The sequence below is a fragment of the Petaurus breviceps genome, unplaced genomic scaffold, assembly GCF_028583685.1.
Source record: "Petaurus breviceps papuanus isolate PSGF00001 unplaced genomic scaffold, PetGlider_PUasm1.0 90845, whole genome shotgun sequence".
NCBI lineage: Eukaryota > Metazoa > Chordata > Mammalia > Diprotodontia > Petauridae > Petaurus > Petaurus breviceps.
Genome location: NW_027187359.1, coordinates 21682567 through 21702807, shown reverse-complemented (window position 1 = coordinate 21702807; position 20241 = coordinate 21682567). Strand labels below are relative to the sequence as shown.

General features: G+C 40.9%; 1 protein-coding gene across 1 annotated transcript in view; it reads left to right on the top strand.

The window, feature by feature from the left end:
• Positions 1–20241, top strand: part of LOC138149208 (polycystin-1-like protein 2) — a 124762-nt gene that overhangs the window by 79633 nt on the left and 24888 nt on the right. The window contains exons 27-35 of the mRNA XM_069072232.1: positions 1523–1722; positions 2525–2739; positions 4121–4337; positions 9140–9368; positions 10258–10471; positions 11950–12046; positions 16420–16557; positions 17369–17554; positions 18340–18667. Coding sequence (XP_068928333.1) covers positions 1523–1722; positions 2525–2739; positions 4121–4337; positions 9140–9368; positions 10258–10471; positions 11950–12046; positions 16420–16557; positions 17369–17554; positions 18340–18667 — 1824 coding nt within the window. The remainder of the gene's footprint in view (positions 1–1522; positions 1723–2524; positions 2740–4120; positions 4338–9139; positions 9369–10257; positions 10472–11949; positions 12047–16419; positions 16558–17368; positions 17555–18339; positions 18668–20241) is intronic.

Genomic DNA, 20241 nt, shown 5'->3' with positions numbered 1-20241 from the left:
AACACACAAAAATAGAAATTTCAAAAGCATAAAATAAACATTTTATCCTAGAGTCAGTAGGTAGCTGCTAGAGTTTATTGAATAAGGGAGTGACATAAACAGACATGTGCTTTAAGGAAATCATTTTGGCAGTTGTATGGAGGAGAAATAGGACTGGAGAGAGACTCAAAACAGGAAGGCCAGTTGAGAAGCTATTGTTGTAAACTGGGGCAAGTGATTAGAGTCTGAGCTAGAATCCTACCTAAGTGATTTAAAAGAAAGGGCCATATATGAGTTGTGGAAATTAAAAGAACATGATTTGGCAACTAATTGGCTATGTGGGTTGAGTGAGAGTGAGGAGTCAAGGGTGATATCAAGGATGCAGGCCTGGGTGTTTGTAATGTTCTCTCTCTAGTAAAAAGAAATTTGGAAGAGCAGTTGTTTTCAGGGCAAAGATAACATAATGAGATCTGCAAAGGAGATCACAGATCATCCATGCCTGTTCATCTTATGTGATTCACTCTGTCCCACCCAAAATAAAAATGGGACTGGTGAGGTGGAATTCTTATTCACTGGTTACTGTTCTAGAGTATAGAGCCCACCTTCTGAGGGGTACCTACTATAGCCACCAGATCATCTCTAGGACAGGGGAGAGGTTCTTTGGGGGAAAGGGAATTTTTCCAATAGCACCAGTATAACAGTGGCTACTGTGAGTACCCAGTTAACAATCAGGTAATAACTTCCCTGAAGGACCAATATGGTTTTCAAATTTGGGAGATTGGGAATTATCACAGCCTGTGGAGAAAATTGACCAGAGGAATGTTGGGGAATAGGAGGAGGTATAGTTGTACTTGAGATAAGGTCCATGGTATGACCCACCTTCCCAACCTCTAATTAGCTGATCAAATGCTCCCTGGGGGCATGCCCTTCTTCCCAGGCAACCAAGGTCCTCACTTGGAACATTACTTGATCAGATGACCTCTAGGGTCTTCTTCACCTCTGAACTGGATAATAAGTTCCAATATATATGTGAGTATCAAAAAGAATGTGCATATTGATGAGGATGATGGTGGTATGGGAAAAATATCAACCTTGACACTAATTATAGACACTGGAAACTAATAAAGAAGAGAAAGATAACAAGTATAGTCTGTCTGAGTAAAAGCAGTGTTGGGCACAATCATTTATATGACTTGATATTAATGGGATTCATGCCCAGTTACCAGGCATCACAATAGCAGCCATGGGTCTCATAGGTCAGATAAACCAGGCTGGCCATTTTATATGACCCCAATACTAAGCTCTGTTCATGCTCAATCTTCAGCATCTATTGTTTATGTTTCATGGTCATTTGCTTATATCTTAAAACAGTTAGAAAGAACACTGATGAAGTTTGCTGGGGAGACACAGAAGTCAATGTTTCATGTGAAAATGGGCAAGGGGTTTTAGTCAAGGGCTAGAAATGATTTCTTCTTTTCCTTCCTCCTCCTTTTCCTTCTTTCTTCTCTTCCTTCAAACCTCTTTTCCACCTCCTCCCTTACAGCCACCTGTTTTTCATGAAGACCTCTAAGGATTTCCAGGATGGACACATTTGGTATTCCATTTTCAGCCGCTCCCCTCGAAGCTCATTTACAAGAGTTCAGAGGGTGTCCTGTTGCTTCTCTCTGCTCCTCTGCACCATGCTGACCAGCATCATGTTTTGGGGGGTCCCCAAAGATCCAGCTGAGCAGAAAATGGACTTGGGTAATTCCTGCCTGAATGGGGGCTGTAGGCCAGAGGATGGTCAAAATGCCAACATCACTGTCAGCTTTGTCTGTTTTCTCATTATCAACTATCATTAGCATCATGAAGGAACATTTATTAAGCACTTAGTATTTGCCAGACATTGTGCTAATTGTTGGAGATACAGAGAAAAGGCAGAAACATGGTCCCTGCCCTCCAAGAAGTTCACACTTTAATTGGGTAGATAACATGCAAACAACTATATACATACATTCAGTGTAAATGAGAGGTAATTTTAGAGGAAGATACTTGCAGTAAAGGGATGTGGCAGAGCACAGAATAATGATGAGGAAAGGCTATTGGTTGCTTAGATTCTAGGCTTTGGCTGACTCTTGCTTTTAATCTATGACCTCCTCATTGGACTGTGAGAGCTTTGAGAACAGAGACTGTTGTTTTATTTTATGTTAGTTACATTCTAAGTTCCAAACTGTCTCCCTCCCTCCCCAACCCTGCACCAGAGCCTTCTCTATTTGCCACAAATATACATATAGCTATAGATAGATATATGTAAAACCATACTAATCATACTTTTTGCTCTTTTTCTGGAGATGGATAGCATCTTCCTTTGTAGTTGATTTGAGTATTTATAATACTCAAAATAAGTTGTTTTTAGTTATTTATCATTTCATTATTTACAGTTGTTTATACAAAATTCTGCTCATTTCACTCTTCGTTATTTCATGCAAGTCTTGCCATGTTTTTCTAAAATCAGGCAGTACCAGCTATGCTTAATTGACTGATTGGCTTTCTTGTGACTACTCAGGTAAAATTGAATTCACTTGGCAGGAAGTGACGATTGGTTTGGAAAGCTCCCTCCTTATGTTCCCCATCAACCTACTTATTGTTCACATCTTCCGGAATACACGACCTCGGACACCCAAAGAGGAGAAAACTAGGAAGGCTCCTGTGTCTCCACAGCTCCTTCCTTCCCCAGAGGCTGCACAGGAAGCCTTCCTTACGCCTGAGACTGTAGCAAAGGCAAGTTTTCACTCTATATTTTGGGAGTAAAGAGAACAGATCCCCTCTGACTGGGTTTTAATACCATTTTCAAAGAAGAGGAATTGTTCGATGGGGCAAAAAGGCAATGCTTTTGACCAATAAAGGTGCCAGCTTCTCTCACTAGCTGAGGCTGTTGATTACCAGGCTTCTGGGCTGGTATTTCACAAGCTGGCCCATATAGTGTGGAGAAGAGTGAGAACAAGAGAACTTTCAGCCACTCCTTAAGGAAAGAGAGTAAGAACAGGCATTTATTGCTATGTGCTAGACTCTATGCTAAGCACTTTACAAATATTATCTTGTTTGATGCTCACAACAACCCCAAAAGGTAGGTGCTATTATTATCCCTATTTTACAGTTGATGAAACTGAGGCAGACAGAGGGTTAAGTGACTTTCCAGGGTCACACACAGGGTCACATTTGAACTCAGATTTTCCTGACTCCAGGAACAGCGTTCTGTCCACAGTGCCATCTAATGCAGACACACAACAGAGATGAGGATGCAGAAACAGACCTAGGGAAGCAAACTCTACAGAGCAAAATTGTTTGACCAAGGTGAAATCTCATGTATCTTGTTCTTCCTTCTCCTGACATAATTCTGCAATATAGGCAAAAGTTTAGAAACATTAGCTCCGAAGCCTGGTCTAGCTATGCTTCTATAAACTGCCTATGGGCTACTTCAAGGGGTAGAAAGATTGGGTGCCCTTTTCAGGGCTATTGATGTCAGTTTCTGTCTTCCTGATGCACAGATCAACTCCCTTCCTGATTCTCTTGGCATGTAGCCTTGCAGAAGTCCTGAGGGTCCCAAACCACTGCTGATTTTGGAGGTCCTTATACCCAGAATAAAAAAGAAAATTAACGAACAGAGAGTACCCAAAAATACAGACTATCATTTGATTTTTTAATTATATGTTTTAATAGACTCTGTCCTTACCAACATGCTAATACTTGAGGGTAAAATCTAATTTTTTGTGCAATCTCCCACATATTGTTAAGTATGACAAGTTCACTGTGCTGCAGTGTGATATAATGGTACAGCACTGGATTTGAAGTCAGGAAAGCCTGTATTCAAATCCTATCTTAGATACCTAATAGTATACAGCCCCAGGAAAGTCACATAATCTCTGTTTGCCTCAATTTCTTCATCTATAAAATGAGAGGTAATAATTGCAACTGCCTCCCGGTGGTGTTGTGAGAATCAAATGAGATGACAACTATAAAGTGCTCAGCACGAAGCCTGACACCTAGTAAGTGCTATGAAAATGTCAGCACCCATTCTGTCACTACAAGGGCAGAGGAGGCCTTATGGGATGAACTGCAGGTCCCTGTAGGAGACCAGTGTTTTTGTTTTTTCAACTTGCAGGATATTTGGAGAATTGTCAGTTCACTGCTTAAAACTCTGAAGATTTCATCACCTGCTTCAGGCTTAGATCTGGGGAAATCAATGGATATCAATAAACTATTGGCTTTAATAGAAGAGGTCATTTGCCCACAGAACAAAACTGGAAAGGATTTTAATGGGGAGAGCAAGAAGAAAGATGATGTCTCCATTCTCACCCTTAGAACAGTCAACTTAAAAGGTAAGTTGCAAGAAGAATAAGTCTCTTATAGCTTCTGTGATCAGCTATTAGATGTGATCTCCAAACTTTCATTCTTTTTGGAATAAAGCAGAAGCATCTCTTGTTGCTTCCCTTTCAACTTCTGAACAGTGACCCAGTCCAGATTTGTTCACATCCTTCAAGGCTTCGAGTCCAACCTTGTCTTTCTTTCATCAGATGACCTCACTTCCTAATTACTGAGAGGATTAAGGCCATTCATTGCCTGTACCCTCACTTTCCTTTCCCACCAAATTCCTCTACCCAGACCCTCTGAAGCCATACATTCATCAAAGTCACAGATTTTTTTCTATATTGAATCCATTTTCTGCTGCTTTCTTTCCACATCAGAAGAAAAGATATCCTTTCTCTTTGCGAAAACTAACTCCTCTACCTCCCCGCTCTATCCCAGGGTCTTCATTTTCTAGAGCCTAGAATCTAGGCTCTCTAGTGTGTCTACTCTCCCAAACTCTTCTCTCATAGTGATATCTGCCTGATAGATATCTTCACTTGTGTGTCTAACCAGCTTCCCAAACTCAACAGGTCCAAAACAGACTTTATCATGTGTCCCACTAAATCAATGCCTTCTGCCAGATTTCTTGTACAGGACTTGTGTAGATAGCAGCACCACCCTTGCCATCCAGGCTCAAAGACTTAGTTATTTGACTCCTTTATCTTCCTCCTCCATAACAAGTCAGTCATCAAGTCAACTGTGATTTTTCCTGCCAGATGTGTCTTATATTTGTCTCCTCTTTTCTATTCCTATTGCTTTCAAGACCAGAAAGTCCAGGCTTTTACACCAATATTACCATAGCAGTTTCCAAGTTGGCCTACTTACTCCAAGGCCAACCTTCACCTAAGGGTGAAGGTGGAGACATTCTTTTTTTTCCTGTCCTCATTAAAATCCTTTCCAGTTTTGTTCTGTGGGCAAATTATGTCTGACAGTAATATGAGCAAGCCATGCCCAGGAGGTAAGGTCAGTGTAGTTGTTACCTGCTTACCCCCATTGCTGATCTTTTTGTATGTAGATACAAACAGCAAAGGCCTAATGGGATTTTGTTGTATACCATTGCACAATAAAGGGAGTAGAATGAAATTATGATGAAAAGATAGGTTAAAGCCAAAGTGTTTAGGCATTTAATGCCAGGATTAGGGCTTCCATGATGCCATCCCAGAAGCTTTCATTCACTAAATAGTGGGTACTCAGTAAATGTTTGTGGAATATATATATCTGAGTCTCCAAGAGAAGAACATATTGCTTTCCTTAGTATATGGGGTATGCCAGCCTGCCATACACAGGGATAGGTCTGGTCTCCCTGGAAAATGCACATGGTAGGAGTGAGGGAGATTGCCTAACAACTTTCAGGAGCAACAGAAGGGAGGAGGGCAATGGTATTAAATGGAATAAGACCAAGGAAGAGCTAAACACAAATCTCGAGCCAGAGGAGGGAAGAAGATTGAGATGATACACAGAACCTAGATCTCATTTCTCAGAAGGTGGGAATGGAGTAAATGTAAAAAAAAATGATAGATACAAAGGAGAGGTATTAGTTTTTTAAGTTGGCCCCAAAGGACAGAACTAGAAACATCTAACTAGTAGGAGATGGAAACCAGAAGATTTAGGCTCTATATAAGGTAAAACTTGATAGCAATTAGAACCATTTCATTGTAGAAGAGGTTGCCTCAAGAGGTAGTACATTTCCTGTCACTGGAGGTCTTTGAGTGGGTGCTGGCCAACCAATCACTTATCATACATGGTGAACAGATTTTTGTTCAGGTATTGGTTGGGTTAGATTAATTATGAAACCCTTTCTATCTTAGAGATTCTGATTCTGTGGAAAGTTAAAAATAAAACAGGGAGGAAAAGTTCCAATCAAGTTTTTGTTTTCTTGCTGAAAGTGATCTTAGAAGAAGAAAAAGGCCTTTGCCCCTTCCCCATTTGCTTCTCTTCAAAGGGAGGTCAATCTTCTAGACAAAGGACACTGCATAGGGCTGTCCAAGGACAGTGTCCAAAGGACACTGCATAAGGCTATCCACTTGTCACCCAGATCTAATAGCCTGGTGCAAATAGCAAATGTCCACATAGCCAATTTGAAAATATAATTATTGACTCACTGGGGATGGGTCCAAAGATACTGTTTGGAATGACTCAGATTCTGGTAATCAGGTTGGAGACTGTGGTCAGTTTAGGCTAGGAAAACTTATGATGGCTTATTATCATCCTTCCAGGAAAAATGAAGGGACGTTGTGTAGATGAATAGTTATAGAATTGGTACTGGAAAGGGATCTTAGATGTCATCCAATCCATTTTCCAGATTATCTGCCCAAAATCATGTAAGTAGTAAGAGAGCTGAGATTTGAACTCAGGATTTCAAATTCTACATCCAATCCTCTTAAAACTATGCCATATAGGCAGACCAGTTTTTATAATCTATTTTCTTCATAGAATTCAGGTACAAACACTACATATTTATGGCCCATAAAAACAAATGGTCCCTTCTTTTGTCTTTGCTGGTATTCCATCTCCTACCATTATGGCTAGAGTTCCTTCTACCACCTGTTGCGAAAAGCTTGGACTCCAAATTGTGGTTTTGGTCATGTGACCAAGAAGATGGTAGACATTTTCTCTGACCTCTCAAACCTCTCTAAAATAGGAATCACATAGAAGTGATGAAGCACTTTCAGTTTTGTCTGTGGTCTAAAACACCAAGGACCCAAATGAGGTAAAAACACAATGAACTAACAGCAAAGAAGAAAAATCCCAAGCTCAATCGCTCAGGACTGCTATATCACCTCCCCACTGTGTGGGCAGGACTGCATAAGCAGACGCACTCACTTGCAACAAAAATCAACTCTACACTTCCTGGTGCTTAGGAATACCAAAAGTCAAAAGCTTGCTCTGGCTAGGACAGCAGTGTGGTAGCACTCTCTACTTCAACAGAGCTCAATCAGAGAACTGAGGAACAAAAGGAGCAGGGCATACATCTGTATGACTGTGTGGCCCCCCCATTAAGCCTGAGGGAAAGAGCCCAGCATCCAGCTGGTGGTAATTCTGACCCTTTGCCAAAGAATGAGGCTGGTGAAATATGAATTGCCCAGCATTGGAGGAAGCTGAGCCAGCTTTGAGGTTCAGCCCTACGGGGAAGGAGTGAGAAAATGAGTAATATCCCTGCTCATCTCATAAAGGTAGAATGAGGACACATCAGAATTTCAAAAAAGGAAAGACAGTTAATATGACATATACCTGAAAAGGCAGGCCCACTATAAGATAACCTAACACTAGTCCTCCAGCCTTAGCTTAAAGACCTCCATGAAAGGGAATGCACTACTTCCAAAAGCTGATCTTTCCACTTCTGCATCATTCTAATGGCTAGAAAGTTTATCCTTAAGACAAACAAAAATTTGTTTTTTTGTGCCATCCAACCATTGATCCTTATTCTCTTCATTTAGGAAATTTACTCAGAAATTTATTCCATCTTCCATATAAATGCTCTTCAAATATTTGAAGACAGTTGTCACATCCTTAATGAGTCTTCTCTTCTCAATACCTAGTTCCAGACTATCTCCATAGAACTTAAACTTGAACTTTAACACCCTCCTAGCTGCCCATCTCAGGACCCTCCTTTCTAAAATGCAATGCTTAGAACTGAGCACCGTATTTCAGACACAGCTTGATCAGGGGAGATTACAGACGACCATTACCTCTATGCTTCTTGAGTGTAACCCAAGGTCAAGTTAGTTTTATTCATTGCCATTTCACATTGTTGACTTATATTGAGCTTATAGTTTGCTAAGACACCTGGATCTTTTTCATATGAACTATTTCTTTCCCTTTCTTATATTTGTGAAGTAATTTTTTTAATCCAAGTATAAGACTACATTTATCCCTACTAAATTCTATCTTAATAAATCTTATTTTGGATCCTGATTCTGGCATTTAGTAAATGTAATTGTAAATATAATAAATAAATGTAAATATGATATAGTGTAATATAAATGTAAAAATACTTTGAAAATTATGAAACTCTTGGATGCACACACATTTTGTCCAAGGTTGTTTTGATTGGCAAATGGTACTAAATATGTATATTATATTGTACATACATATATGTGCGTGATATAGACATATTATAGATCTATGAAAGGCAAGATAATATAGTGGATAGAGAGATGACCTCAGAACCAGGAAGACCTGGGTTCAAGTCCCTCCTCTGACACATAATGGCTATGTGACCCCGGATAGGTCACTTAACTTGTTTCTTATTTGCTCTAGGCATTCTTTAAGACAATAAGTTGCAGGAAAAGTGCTGAACTGAATTGGTAGAGAGAATGTCTCTGTATCAACTAAATCACAGATCTGCTCCCTATCATGCTTAACTGTTTCAACCTTTGGATAATGATGGCTTCTATTTTGCTAGCCCATATTTCTGGACCTTGAACATGTACATTCTGTTTCTGTGACACCTCTTCCCCACCCCCAACTTCTACTGTTATTGCCTGGTGATGTTTTACCCTTTGGTTTTTTCTGGGCCCTCACCCCTGTACTACACATTGGCCCTGCCCAGACCAACCAACCCTGCCAATATGCACGACCATTCTATGGAAAGCTCTAACTACATCCTATTAACAATCCAGTCCTAAGGCCAAGGAAGCAATATACCCATGGTATCCTATATTCAGAGTTAGTCCTTGAAGTAGCAGGGAGTTTGGAGGATTAGGGGACAGTAAAGAACAATTTCCTTTTTATGTCTGTCCATCTACTGGCATGTTTTTTCTCTGTCACCCAGAGCAAACCAGAATCCCCAGAATCAAGAAGGAGATGAAGAATTGGCTCCAGAGCAGTGATTACAGTCATCATCTCTTTATGCATCTTCAACACGTAGAGAAAGAACTTGAATTTCTGGGGCCTCATGGTTTCCAGGATCCTAAGAGCCATGCCCAGGCAATGGTGCAGGTCCAGACCCTGAAAAGCCTTCTGGGGAGCCAGGATAGTTCCCAGGAACCAGCCAGTATGAGGTAACCTTGGATCAGGCTGATTCTGCCTTAGGAGACAGTATGGAACCTACCTCCCACCTGACCCAGCCTGGCCCAGCTGGTAGCTACTGCATAGAGGGAGGAGGTGGCCCTTTTGGGAAGTACTCCTGGTCACATTTACTCAGATTCACCCCCTGCATCTCTGCCAATCTCATCTTCTTAGTCCTCCTGAGAGAAAGAGTTCATAAGTTCTATGTCTCTCAGGTCAAAAAATCTCTCATTGGATCTGCTGGGCAGAGTTCCTCATCACATTTACCCAGATTCACCCCTACCCCTTTCCCAGCCCTACCCTCTTAGTCCTCCTGAGAGGAAGATTCCAGAAAAAGGCTTTTTTGTCTCTCTGTAAGACTTCTCCATCTGACTGACAACAACATCTAGACCTTTACAGCCTGAGAAAAGAGTCAGTTAATCAACTCCTTTGGGCTCCTTTCCAGGAGGAAAGGCCATCCTCTAGTCCTTAATTTCTCAGGGGATCATCTAAGCCTTTAGGTATTTTGAATCTAAAGGCTTGCTGTGTATGGTACAGGGCTTTTTGGAAGAGTGGTGATAGAATAGAAACTGCCCACCCCAACCCTACAAGGAAAGAAAATCTGAAAAAAAGACTAAAAATAATTTTCCTTACTCATTATGGAAACCAAATTCACTTTTAGGCCAAGGGCCTTTTAAAATGGAGATATTACCCTGAGTTTAACAATTGCCAGAAATAGTCCTACCCAACTAATTGATGGGCCTTATATCTGCCTCTAAGGACAAAGTAGAATTTTCCTCAGAGGGCTAAACTCTGTGTTGTCCCCTCCCCCTCTCTCCTCTCACTTCTCCTTCTCCTTCTCCTTCTCTTCTTTCCCTTTCTTAGAGTCCAGTCCAAAGTGAGCATCTTTGGGTCCAGCAAGCAAGGCTCTGCTGGCCCAGGCCTACCCTGGTGGTTTGCCCTCGTTGGCTGGCTGCTTGTCGTGAGCACCAGTGGTGTTGCAGCCTTCTTTACCATGCTGTATGGGCTGCACTATGGGAAAGACAACTCCATCAAATGGCTTCTTTCCATGGCAGTCTCATTTGTGGAAAGTGTTTTTATCACCCAACCCCTGAAGGTAATGTTTCCTACAGTCTCCCAGGGCCTGACTTCTACTTCCTGCCACCTACTTGAATGGGTTTCAATTAGGTCAGTTTCCATGTGGGATCAATGTGTTTCCTGAGAAGACAGACACCAGGTATAACATCATGAAAAGTCTCAAAGCCAGCTTTTCAGTACCATTCTATTGTGATCATTTCTCCGAAGTCAATGAATGAATGAAAAGTGAGTTTTAAAATACATTGAGCACTTACTAATAAGCTTTTGGGATACAAAGAGATAAGTAAAAGAGCCCTTGCTCTCAAGGAGCTCATATTCTAATTGAAGAGACAACACATATAAGAGGTTTCAGGTGCAGGGAGGATAGCAAGGCCCAGGAGTGCTTAGGGCACCCCAACAAGTCTGACGGTAATGTTCATGGGGTCTAGAGGACAAATGTTAAGGCCCAGGGGATCTTAGGACTCAGTGGCAAAGCAGATGCTAAAACCTGGTGGTCCTCCATCTTACCAAAAAGATTGTAGCTGGTGACTCTCTATTTATCTAAGCAATCTGAGTGGACGTCTGTCCACATCATTGCCTCTTAACTATAAGTGTGGTGTTTTCTGTTTTGCTCACTTTAATGTATTTCAACAAATTTATTAAGCATCAGTCAATCAGTAGGTATTAAAGCTTCTAATTTGTGCAAGATCCTAGAGATACAATGATTAAAAAAAAAAGTCCTATAAGTCCTGTGTCCTTAAGTTGCATACATTCTACTATGAGAAAATAATATGTACTCAAAAAAGGTTTAATTCAGGGGCAGCTAGGTGGTGCAGTGAAGGCCCTGGAGTCAGGAGGACCTGAGTTCAAATCCAACTTCAGACATTTAACGCTTACTAGCTGTGTGACCTTGGGAAAGTCACTTAACCCCAACTGTTTTGCATTCCCCCCTCTAAAAAAAATGCAAAAGAATAAAGGTTTAATGGTAAGGTAAGGAGTTATGGAAACAAAAGATAAATTCAGACAGAATCATCTAGGAAGATTTGAGGAAAGAGAGGTCATTTTCAGCTGTGAGGATTAGTGTTCTTCATGGAGAAGGTATCTCCTGATCTGGGCCTTGAAGGAAGAAAAGGATTTGTAGAGGCCCATATGAAGAAGGAGTATGTTTCAGGCAAGGAGAGTGGCTTAGGCAAATATTTTGAAGAAGGAAATAGAAGGGTAAGATAGTTACACTATTATACACCAAGTCACATGAAGAAAATATAGAGATTGCCCAGGTTGGTGGGACCTTGTGCCTCCCTCACAACAGAGATAGGAGGAGAAGAGATCTGAAGTCAATATCTGGGCCAGTGTAAACAAAACGGGCCCTGTGAGTCTTAGCATCCATAGCTGGTGGTCCTCAGTAGAATGTAAGTTCCTTGAGGGTAGACAGTTTTGTTTTTGTCATTTTTGTCCCTGGAACCTAGCATAGTACATGGCATACTTTATTAATTTTTATTGAATTGAATTAAATTTCAGGTCCTGGGATTTGCTGCCTTCTTTGCCCTAGTCTTGAAGAAAGTAGATCAAGAGGAAGACTATTCAGCACCTATGGTTGGACACCTATGTGGCCCAGGTAATAAGTGGGAGCATGGTGAAAACTCCCCTGGTGTAGCCTTCATTCTGTAGTTTTCAGGGACTTTGCCTCCCCACTCCTGGAGCTAAAGTCATCTTGTGTTATTGCACATACTGATTCAAAAGAAATAATTATTCCTTTGCCTCATATGACATTCATTTGTTCAACAGAAGTAGACTTTTCTTCACCAAAGTAACTCCCTTAGTTAGGTGAAGAGCTTCAAAGGCTGTATTCCAATGTCACCAAGTTGTTGTGTAACTCACCGGCCTCTCTGAGCCTCACTTGTCCTGGCTATAATATGACTGGACATAATCATAGTATCACAATATCATATGTGTAAGGACAGAAGGAACCTCAGAGGTCACCTAGTACAACATACTCATTTTACAGATGAGAGAACTAAGGCACAGAGAGGTTAGGTAATTTTTTCAAGGTCACACCAGTGATTAGGTCCTCTTAACTCCAAACCCAGCTCTTTTCCACTTATTCCATTTGGTTCCAGAGAAGAGAGTTAGGAGCAGTGAGTGCGAGTTGTAGAAAGACAGATTTAGGCTCTATGTTGTTAAGTTGTTTTCAAGTTGGGTCCATTTGGGTTTTTTGGTTTTTGTTTTGGTTTTTTTTGGCAAAGATACTAACACGGTTTGCCATTTTCTTCTCCAGCTCATTTAAAGATGAGGAGCTGAGGCAAACAGGGCTAAGTGATTTGCCCAAGGTCACACAGATAGTAAGTGTGTGAAGCCAGATTTGAACCCACAAAGATGAGTCTTTCTGGTTCTGATCCCAGGGTTCTATCCACTATACCACCTAGATGCCCTCTGAACAATTAAAGCTGTTCAAAGGTGGAATGAGCTATGTATTAGCAACCACACTAGCACACAGGGTGGGCTGCTAGCACAGGTTCTTTTGATCTACTTTGTATAGAAAAGACAGCTTTAAAGGGGTTAACAATCCTATTTTAATTACAGAGAAAGAAGTGAGGATAGAAAATACAAGCAGAACAATTAGCACAAAGACCATCAAACAGGGCTCCAGCTATCTGAACATAGCAATACTGCTATACACTTGACATACATCACTGGATGGAGGGAGCACAGACATCTAAGCAGTTGGGAGGTGGGGAGGTCTGAACATACAGCTACTGGGAGTCTCAACCAGGAAATCAAAGATCCTTGTTGTGAGCGAACCCCCAAAGCAAAATGCCAACCTCCCAGAATATATAACAAAGACTGGTCCCTGATTGGCCCAGAGCCAGAAGATACAAAACTTGCTTGACTCAGCACAGCTGTGAATTATCATGGTTCAGAGGAGATTAATCCTTCAGATGTTCACAATTTAGCCTGAGCCTGGGACATTGAACTCCAACCACAAAAAGAAAAAACCCACAAAAATCCTACCTTGCTTGTGCTCTCAGCTGTCTCAGAAGGTAGCGGATTTGTCAATAAAGTCTTCAATCAAAAGACTTGAGTTTGAATTTAGAATATGCTACTTACCTGCCAGATGACCTTAAGCTTAAGTTCCCCTCTCTGGGCCTCAGTTTCTTCATCTGTAAAATGAGGGGCTTGGATTAAATCAGTGGTTTTCAAATTTGCTGGTCTTAGAGCCCCTGTACACTCTTAAGAATTTTTGAAGATTTCAAAAAGTTTTTTGTTTATCACTGTCATATTTATAAATATTCACATTAGAAATAAAAACTGGGGTGGCAAGGTGGCACAGTGAATAGAGTGCCAGCCCTGGAGTCAGGAGGACCTAAGTTCAAATTTGACCTCAGACACTTGACACACTTACTAGCTATTTGACTTTGGGTAAGTCACTTAACCCCAATTGCCCGCCAAAAAGAAAGAAAGAAAGAAAAACTAATAAATTTTAAAATATTTAATTCATTTAAAAATAACAATAAACTCATTATATCTTAACATAAATAAAATGCTAATGAAAAATAACGAAATTTTACAAAACAAAAAATTAGTGAAAAGAGTAGCATTGTTATATTTTTGCAAATCTATCTCTGGCTAAATAGAAAATAGTTGTATTGTCCCTGCTTCTGCAGGGAGTTGAGGACAATGCTTCTGCATCCAGTCTGTTGCAATATATTGTTTTGGTTGTGTATAAAGAAATTTTGGCCTCACGCAGATATGTAGTTGGACAAGGGAGGAATATTTTAATAGGCAAATAACATCTTAGTATTGTTATAAAAATAGTTTTGTCTTCAAACGCTCCCTGAAAGGGTGTTAGGACAACTAGGAGTCCTCAGAACACACTTTGAAAACTGCTGGTTTAAATGTTTACTAAGGTCCATTTGGACTTTAAGGGTTTGAAATTCAACAACTCCTGGAGAATGGCTTTAGCAAGGGGGAAGGAAGAGTTGCTGTTCCTACTGCAGTGACTCACAGTTTCCAGGGAACTTCCCTGTTATTCCTGGATAGATATCTCCCACCCAACAAGGTGTGAGGAGAAAGGATCTGGCAGAATTATCTAGAAGCCTAGAAGTTACCAAGCACCTACTGTTTCCTAGTAAAATTAGTCAACAATCATTTATTAAGCATTTACTAAGTTCTAGGTCCTGTCCTAAGTGTTACGAATATAGAGAAAGGTGAAAACAGTCTCCAGCTTAGTAAAAGATACCAGAAAAGAGAGGGCTAATCGTTTCTTGGACACTTACAGGAATGCATCAGAGTGTGAGGAAGAAAGAAATGGATTTGGAGTCAAAAGACTCTAGTTCAAGTCCTGGGTCTGCCACTCACTAGTTGATAAATTAGCAATAAATTATAATAAATACTTGTTGATGGCTTGTTGCCTGGCTGATTAGCTAGTTGTATGACCTGGGGCAACTCTGAGATCTTTGGCTTCCTCATCAGTAGAGTAACAATCTCTGTCTTGCCTCCCTCACAGATTGTGATAAGGATCAAATAAAAGGATAGGAAATAGGTTGGACAGGATGGGATTATAGACACAGAGCTAGAAGGGACCATAAAGATCTAATCCAACACCTTCATTTTATTAGAGGCAGCAACTAAGACCCAAAGAGATTGTGTCTTATGCAAGATCACACTGGTAATGACAGAGTTGAGATCCACTCAGGTTCTGACTCCAAGTTCCTGTTCTTTTCATGGCACCACACTGCATATGAAGTGCTATATATGTATGCCATGCTAGCAATCAACCATTTAGCATTTATTAAGGACCTACTGTGTGCCATGCTGGTCCTATACTAAGTACTGGGGATAAAATGAAAGGAAAAAACCCCAAACAAACAAAAACTTCTTCTTAAGGTGTTCATAATCTTTTACTCTACCATCTTGGCTCTTTCCCCAAGGAACTCATAACGTAAGGGGGAAACAACATGTGAACAAACAAGATATATTCAGGGTAAATAGGGGTTAGTCTCAGAGGGATAGCACTAAGATTAAGGAGGATTGGGAAAGACTCCTTGCAGAAGGTGAAACTTAGTTGAGAATTGAAGGAAGTCAGGGAAGCCAAGGAATGAAGATGAGGAGAGAGGGAGTTCGAGTGTGAAGGACAGCCAGGGAAAATGTCTGGGAGTGAGGAGATGGAATGTTGTTCCTGAGGAGCATCAAGATCAGTATCACTGGATCACAGAGTACGTTGAGGGGCCTAAGATTACTCTAACAGTCTCATTGAATCTTATGCTCATAGAAACTGATATACCCTTCCCCTCCTGGACCTATAGGTCTGAATCTGAATGTAGAACATTATAGGGCATACTTCCTCTGACCCCAAGGAAGGACCAGGCATGGCATGGGATAGACCCAAGAGCCTTCTGTGAGACGCTGTGTCTGGGACACTGGCCAAGTAGCTTGGTCTAGGTAAGACCAACCTATAGCGCAATAGTTCTCTATGAAAACTTCTCAGAAAACAGAAAGACACAGTGAGAGGCAAGGATTCTTCAGAACAAGCAGAAACCTTTGAGTTTACACATAGCCTTTATCTTGAAAGCTCATTTTGCTTGATGCAAAGACCAATGAACTTGACTCAGCCCTAGAGACTGGGACAGGTCTTTCCTTGAGTAGAGATTGAGGAAGAACCCCAACCAGACTCTGTCTAAGATTTTCCAATCCTCTTTGTCAGGAACCTAGACAGAAGGCAGAATCATGGGGTTTTCCCAAGGGAGTGCTATCTAAAGTAATTGTCACCCCACAAAGGCTGAGATGCCAGCTCCCTAACTATAAGTTCTACAAGATTTCTTGATTAGAATCCTCCATTATTCAGCTGGCCATAAGCATGTGTGCCCCAGACATGGGTTTGGGATCCCACCAACATTTCTCTTCTATTGCAGTTTCCGTATAACTGATTAAAGAGACTGCAGGAGAAAAGATCTCTGGCCTAAAGGGTGCCACTGTCTTTTGCATTGACAGATTCAGATATTTTCTTCCGAGCCCGTAGGGACAGTCAAAGTGGCATCTACCAACCCCCTCTTGATGCTGATGTTGAGAAGATGAAGAAGAATCGCCTCAAGGAACAGAGAGCATTTGCCTTAATTCGAGAAATATTGGGTAAGGTCTCTCCTTAGCTGATTTCCTTTTTCATTTGTTTCCCAGTTGGGCCAACCCTTCCCTCCAACCTAAAGCCTGTCCAGGTGTCCAAGAGAAGAATTGTAGTGGTGGGAATGGTAAGGAGGTAGTAGAGGCATTATGAAGGAAGAATCAACAAGATTTGGTCACTATTGGGAGGGCTGGGGAGGGATGAATCATATATTCAATTCATTTAAACCAATACTTATTAATTACATTCTACTCATGCAGTTTCCTGTGCTCACTGCTGGGGATATAGCTAGATATAACACAGACTCTGTTCTCAAGGAATTTGTAATCTAACAGAGGAAAAGACATGTACACAAATAAATGTCATGCAGAAAAGTGAATGAGTGGTTGATTACTTGAATTTTTTATGAGGGCCTTGTTTTTCTTTGAGGGGATAGGATAATCAATTTGAGGTATAGGATAATCAATTTTTGTTAATTTTTTTAAAAATGATTTAATTTTAAAATAAATGAATGAATGAATCAGGTATGGAGAGTGAAATGAGCACAAAGGAAAGAACCAGACCAAGTGCTATGAGAAATATAAAGGAGGAAGATGTCCGTTTCAGCTGCAGGGTGGAGTTGGAAGGCTTTATGGAGATGCAGTTGAGTTTGACCTTAATGGCCAAAGTTTTGCAGTCAGGAGAATGGTGGTGCCTTTGGTAGATATAATAGTCTTAAGGGGAAGACATTTGTGTGAGGTCAGTCATCTCTTAGACCATGAGAGAGGTTCATTTGGGAGGCTCACAAATTTCTTCTTAACAGACCTATTTCTTCTTTTCTAGCTTACATAGGGTTCTTATGGATGCTTTTGCTGGTTGCTTATGGACAGAGGGACCCCAATGCCTACTATTTCAATAGGCACCTGGAGAACAGCTTCTGCGCAGGACTGGATGGTGTGCTTAGTTTCCAGGAATTTTTTGTGTGGGCCAACACCACGTTAGTGAGCAACTTGTATGGTTCATATCCAGGTAAAGAAAATGTTCTTTCCTCTTTCCCTTCATTTGTCCTTTTCCTCTATCCTTCCCTGAAGTCCCTTTAGTCCAACCCCCTCATTTTACAGATGAAAAAACTGAGATTCAGAGAATTTGAAGGACTTGCTCAAGGTAAGTTCTTGCTTTATCAAATCAAATGTAAATGTAGTCAAAAAACAAGCCAGTGGGATCTTATATTCCTTACATCTTTCAGTCAGTAATGTGATAGTGAAGAGGTGGTCTAACCAAAATATCACTTGTGAAATTCTGCTTATTCCTCTATAAATGCATTCAGCAAGGATAACCTCAATATCTACATAGATTAGTCTCTTTTTTATATAGATGGCAAATTAGACAAGCTTCAGCAGTTATGGGTTATTCTTTTGGTCTCCTTCTGGGGGCAAATATGAAGTCTATTTCTTTCATAGCTTTGGAACTTCCTCTGATTCTGAAACCTTGAGAATCATTCCCTCAATACCCTCAGAATTATGACACTTCCAGCACAGACTCCTCTGAGTATATACTTGCTTTAGTATATTTTTTAGTGTCATTTCTATTCCCTCTACAAGTATATCTAGGACTCTGCTGTTGGGTTTAAATGTGGTGCTTCTGTTAGGGTTGAACATTAGCTCCCCTCAGCCCCATTGACAAAGAAAAGTGAGTTGATGTCACAAGCTGGGCTCTGGGATCCAGTGTGTGGAGTGATGGGTCAGTAAAGTCATGGACTCATAGCTGCCTCTCAGTGAATGGGTTACTTAAACCCAGTTGACTTTCCTGTTCAGGCTTTATTACAGATGGAAACTCAAAGCTGGTTGGCAGTGCACAGATCCGTCAAGTCAGAATCCGCAATAACTCCTGCCCTGTCACCCAGGAGCTGTGGGCTTCTCTTCATGAGTGTCATGCACCATATTCGCTGGAGGCTGAAGACATGTCTGACTATGGTGAAGGTTGGAATAGCTCTGCTTGCAATGAAAGCTCTAGCCTTTCCCAGGCCTGGCAGTATCAAAGCCAGACCCACCTACGAGGTCAACCTGTCTGGGGCAAACTCACAGTCTATCGGGGAGGAGGATATGTAATACATCTGGGAACAGATTCAAAGAACGCATCAAGGTAGTGTCTACAAAGTCTTATCTTTTTTTTTTTTTTTTGCTTTTTGGAGGGCAACTGGGGTTAAGCGATTTGCCCAAGGTTACACAGCTAGTAAATGTGTCAAGTGTCTGAGGCCAAATTTGAACTCAGGTCTTCCTGACTTCAGGGCCAGTGCTCTATTCACTGTGCCACCTAGCCACCCCATACAAAGTCTTATCTAACCATGATTCATTACAGCTAAAAGAGGTCCCAAAGAAATTCTCATCCAACACCTTTATTTTTCAGAGGAGGAAACTGAGGTCCAGAGAGGGCCAGGGACTTACCTATAGCCACAAAGCTGTTTAGTGACAAAGTTGAGCCTAGAACTCAGGTCTCCTGATTTCTAATCACGTCCTCTTTCCATGCCACTGCCATGCTCAGTCATGCTGTTATATCCCTTTGTCAAAACATTTGGGCACTTTGATACCTTTTAGATCTGTTTAATGACAAAACAGTTCACTGGCACAAAAACTCAATCTGAGTATGCAGACAAGAAAGAAGGCCAATGTCAAGACCTCCATTGTTTCTGCCCAGTAGCTATATCTGTACCATAATTGTCATGGAAATGGCTCTATGGTTCTCTACTAAACCTGAAGATGCTAGACATTACATTTAGTGTCTAATATACAGCCATCTTAAGGCCCCTTGGTAAATCTCCAAACTGTGATGAGTAGCTTATTGGTGTTGGACATACACCAATATGGCCATTGGCTTTGTGGTCTACTGGGAAAGGGACTAGATTTGGAGTCAGAAGACTGAGTTCACTTTCTTGTACTCCTTCTTACCACTTGTTTGATCTTAGGGAAATCCCAGGCCAATTTTAGCATTTATAAATTGAAAGAACCACATGAGATAACCTGTAAGAGGTTCATTGTATTGTGAGTTCCTCAGGACAGGTACTGTCTTTTGCCTTTCTTACTTTCCCCAGCCCTAATGCACTAAATAGGTGCTTAATAAATGCTTATGGACTGACTCTAAGATCTCTCCTATCTCTAAATCTTATGATCTTTTGATTCTAAGATATCCCCTTCCAACCCAGGCCTAGAATGAAGACCTTAGAAAAGAAAGCAGGTTGGCTCACTCTTTCTGGGATCTGATCCTGGAGCCTAATATAATTTGTCTGTACTCCAGCTCTCCTGAATCCAGAACCTGACTCCCTAGAGTTTAGAATAGGAGCAAACTCCTAGAGTTGTGGAGAGGTGGAAGGGTAAGGATTGGGACAGTCGGGGCATCTCTTGGCTGTCACATTGGTGATTTTCATTCCTAAATGTGCTATGACACAAATTGTAGAAGTCATCTATAAAACTGGAAGCCCCAAGGTGTCACTTAGGCTATATCCTAAGAAGTCAAAGGGCATCATCAATTGACAGGACCTACCAAAGTAGTTGGTTATATAAACTATGTCTGAACTTTTTAATCCTGTTATTTTAGATGCCATGGGATAACCTTTAGATAACCTTTATACTTGTGTGTACAAAGCAATAGCCTTAATTTAAAATTTTTTTATTATATATTTTTTATATTGCACCTTTGTTTCTAAATATATCTCTCTCCCT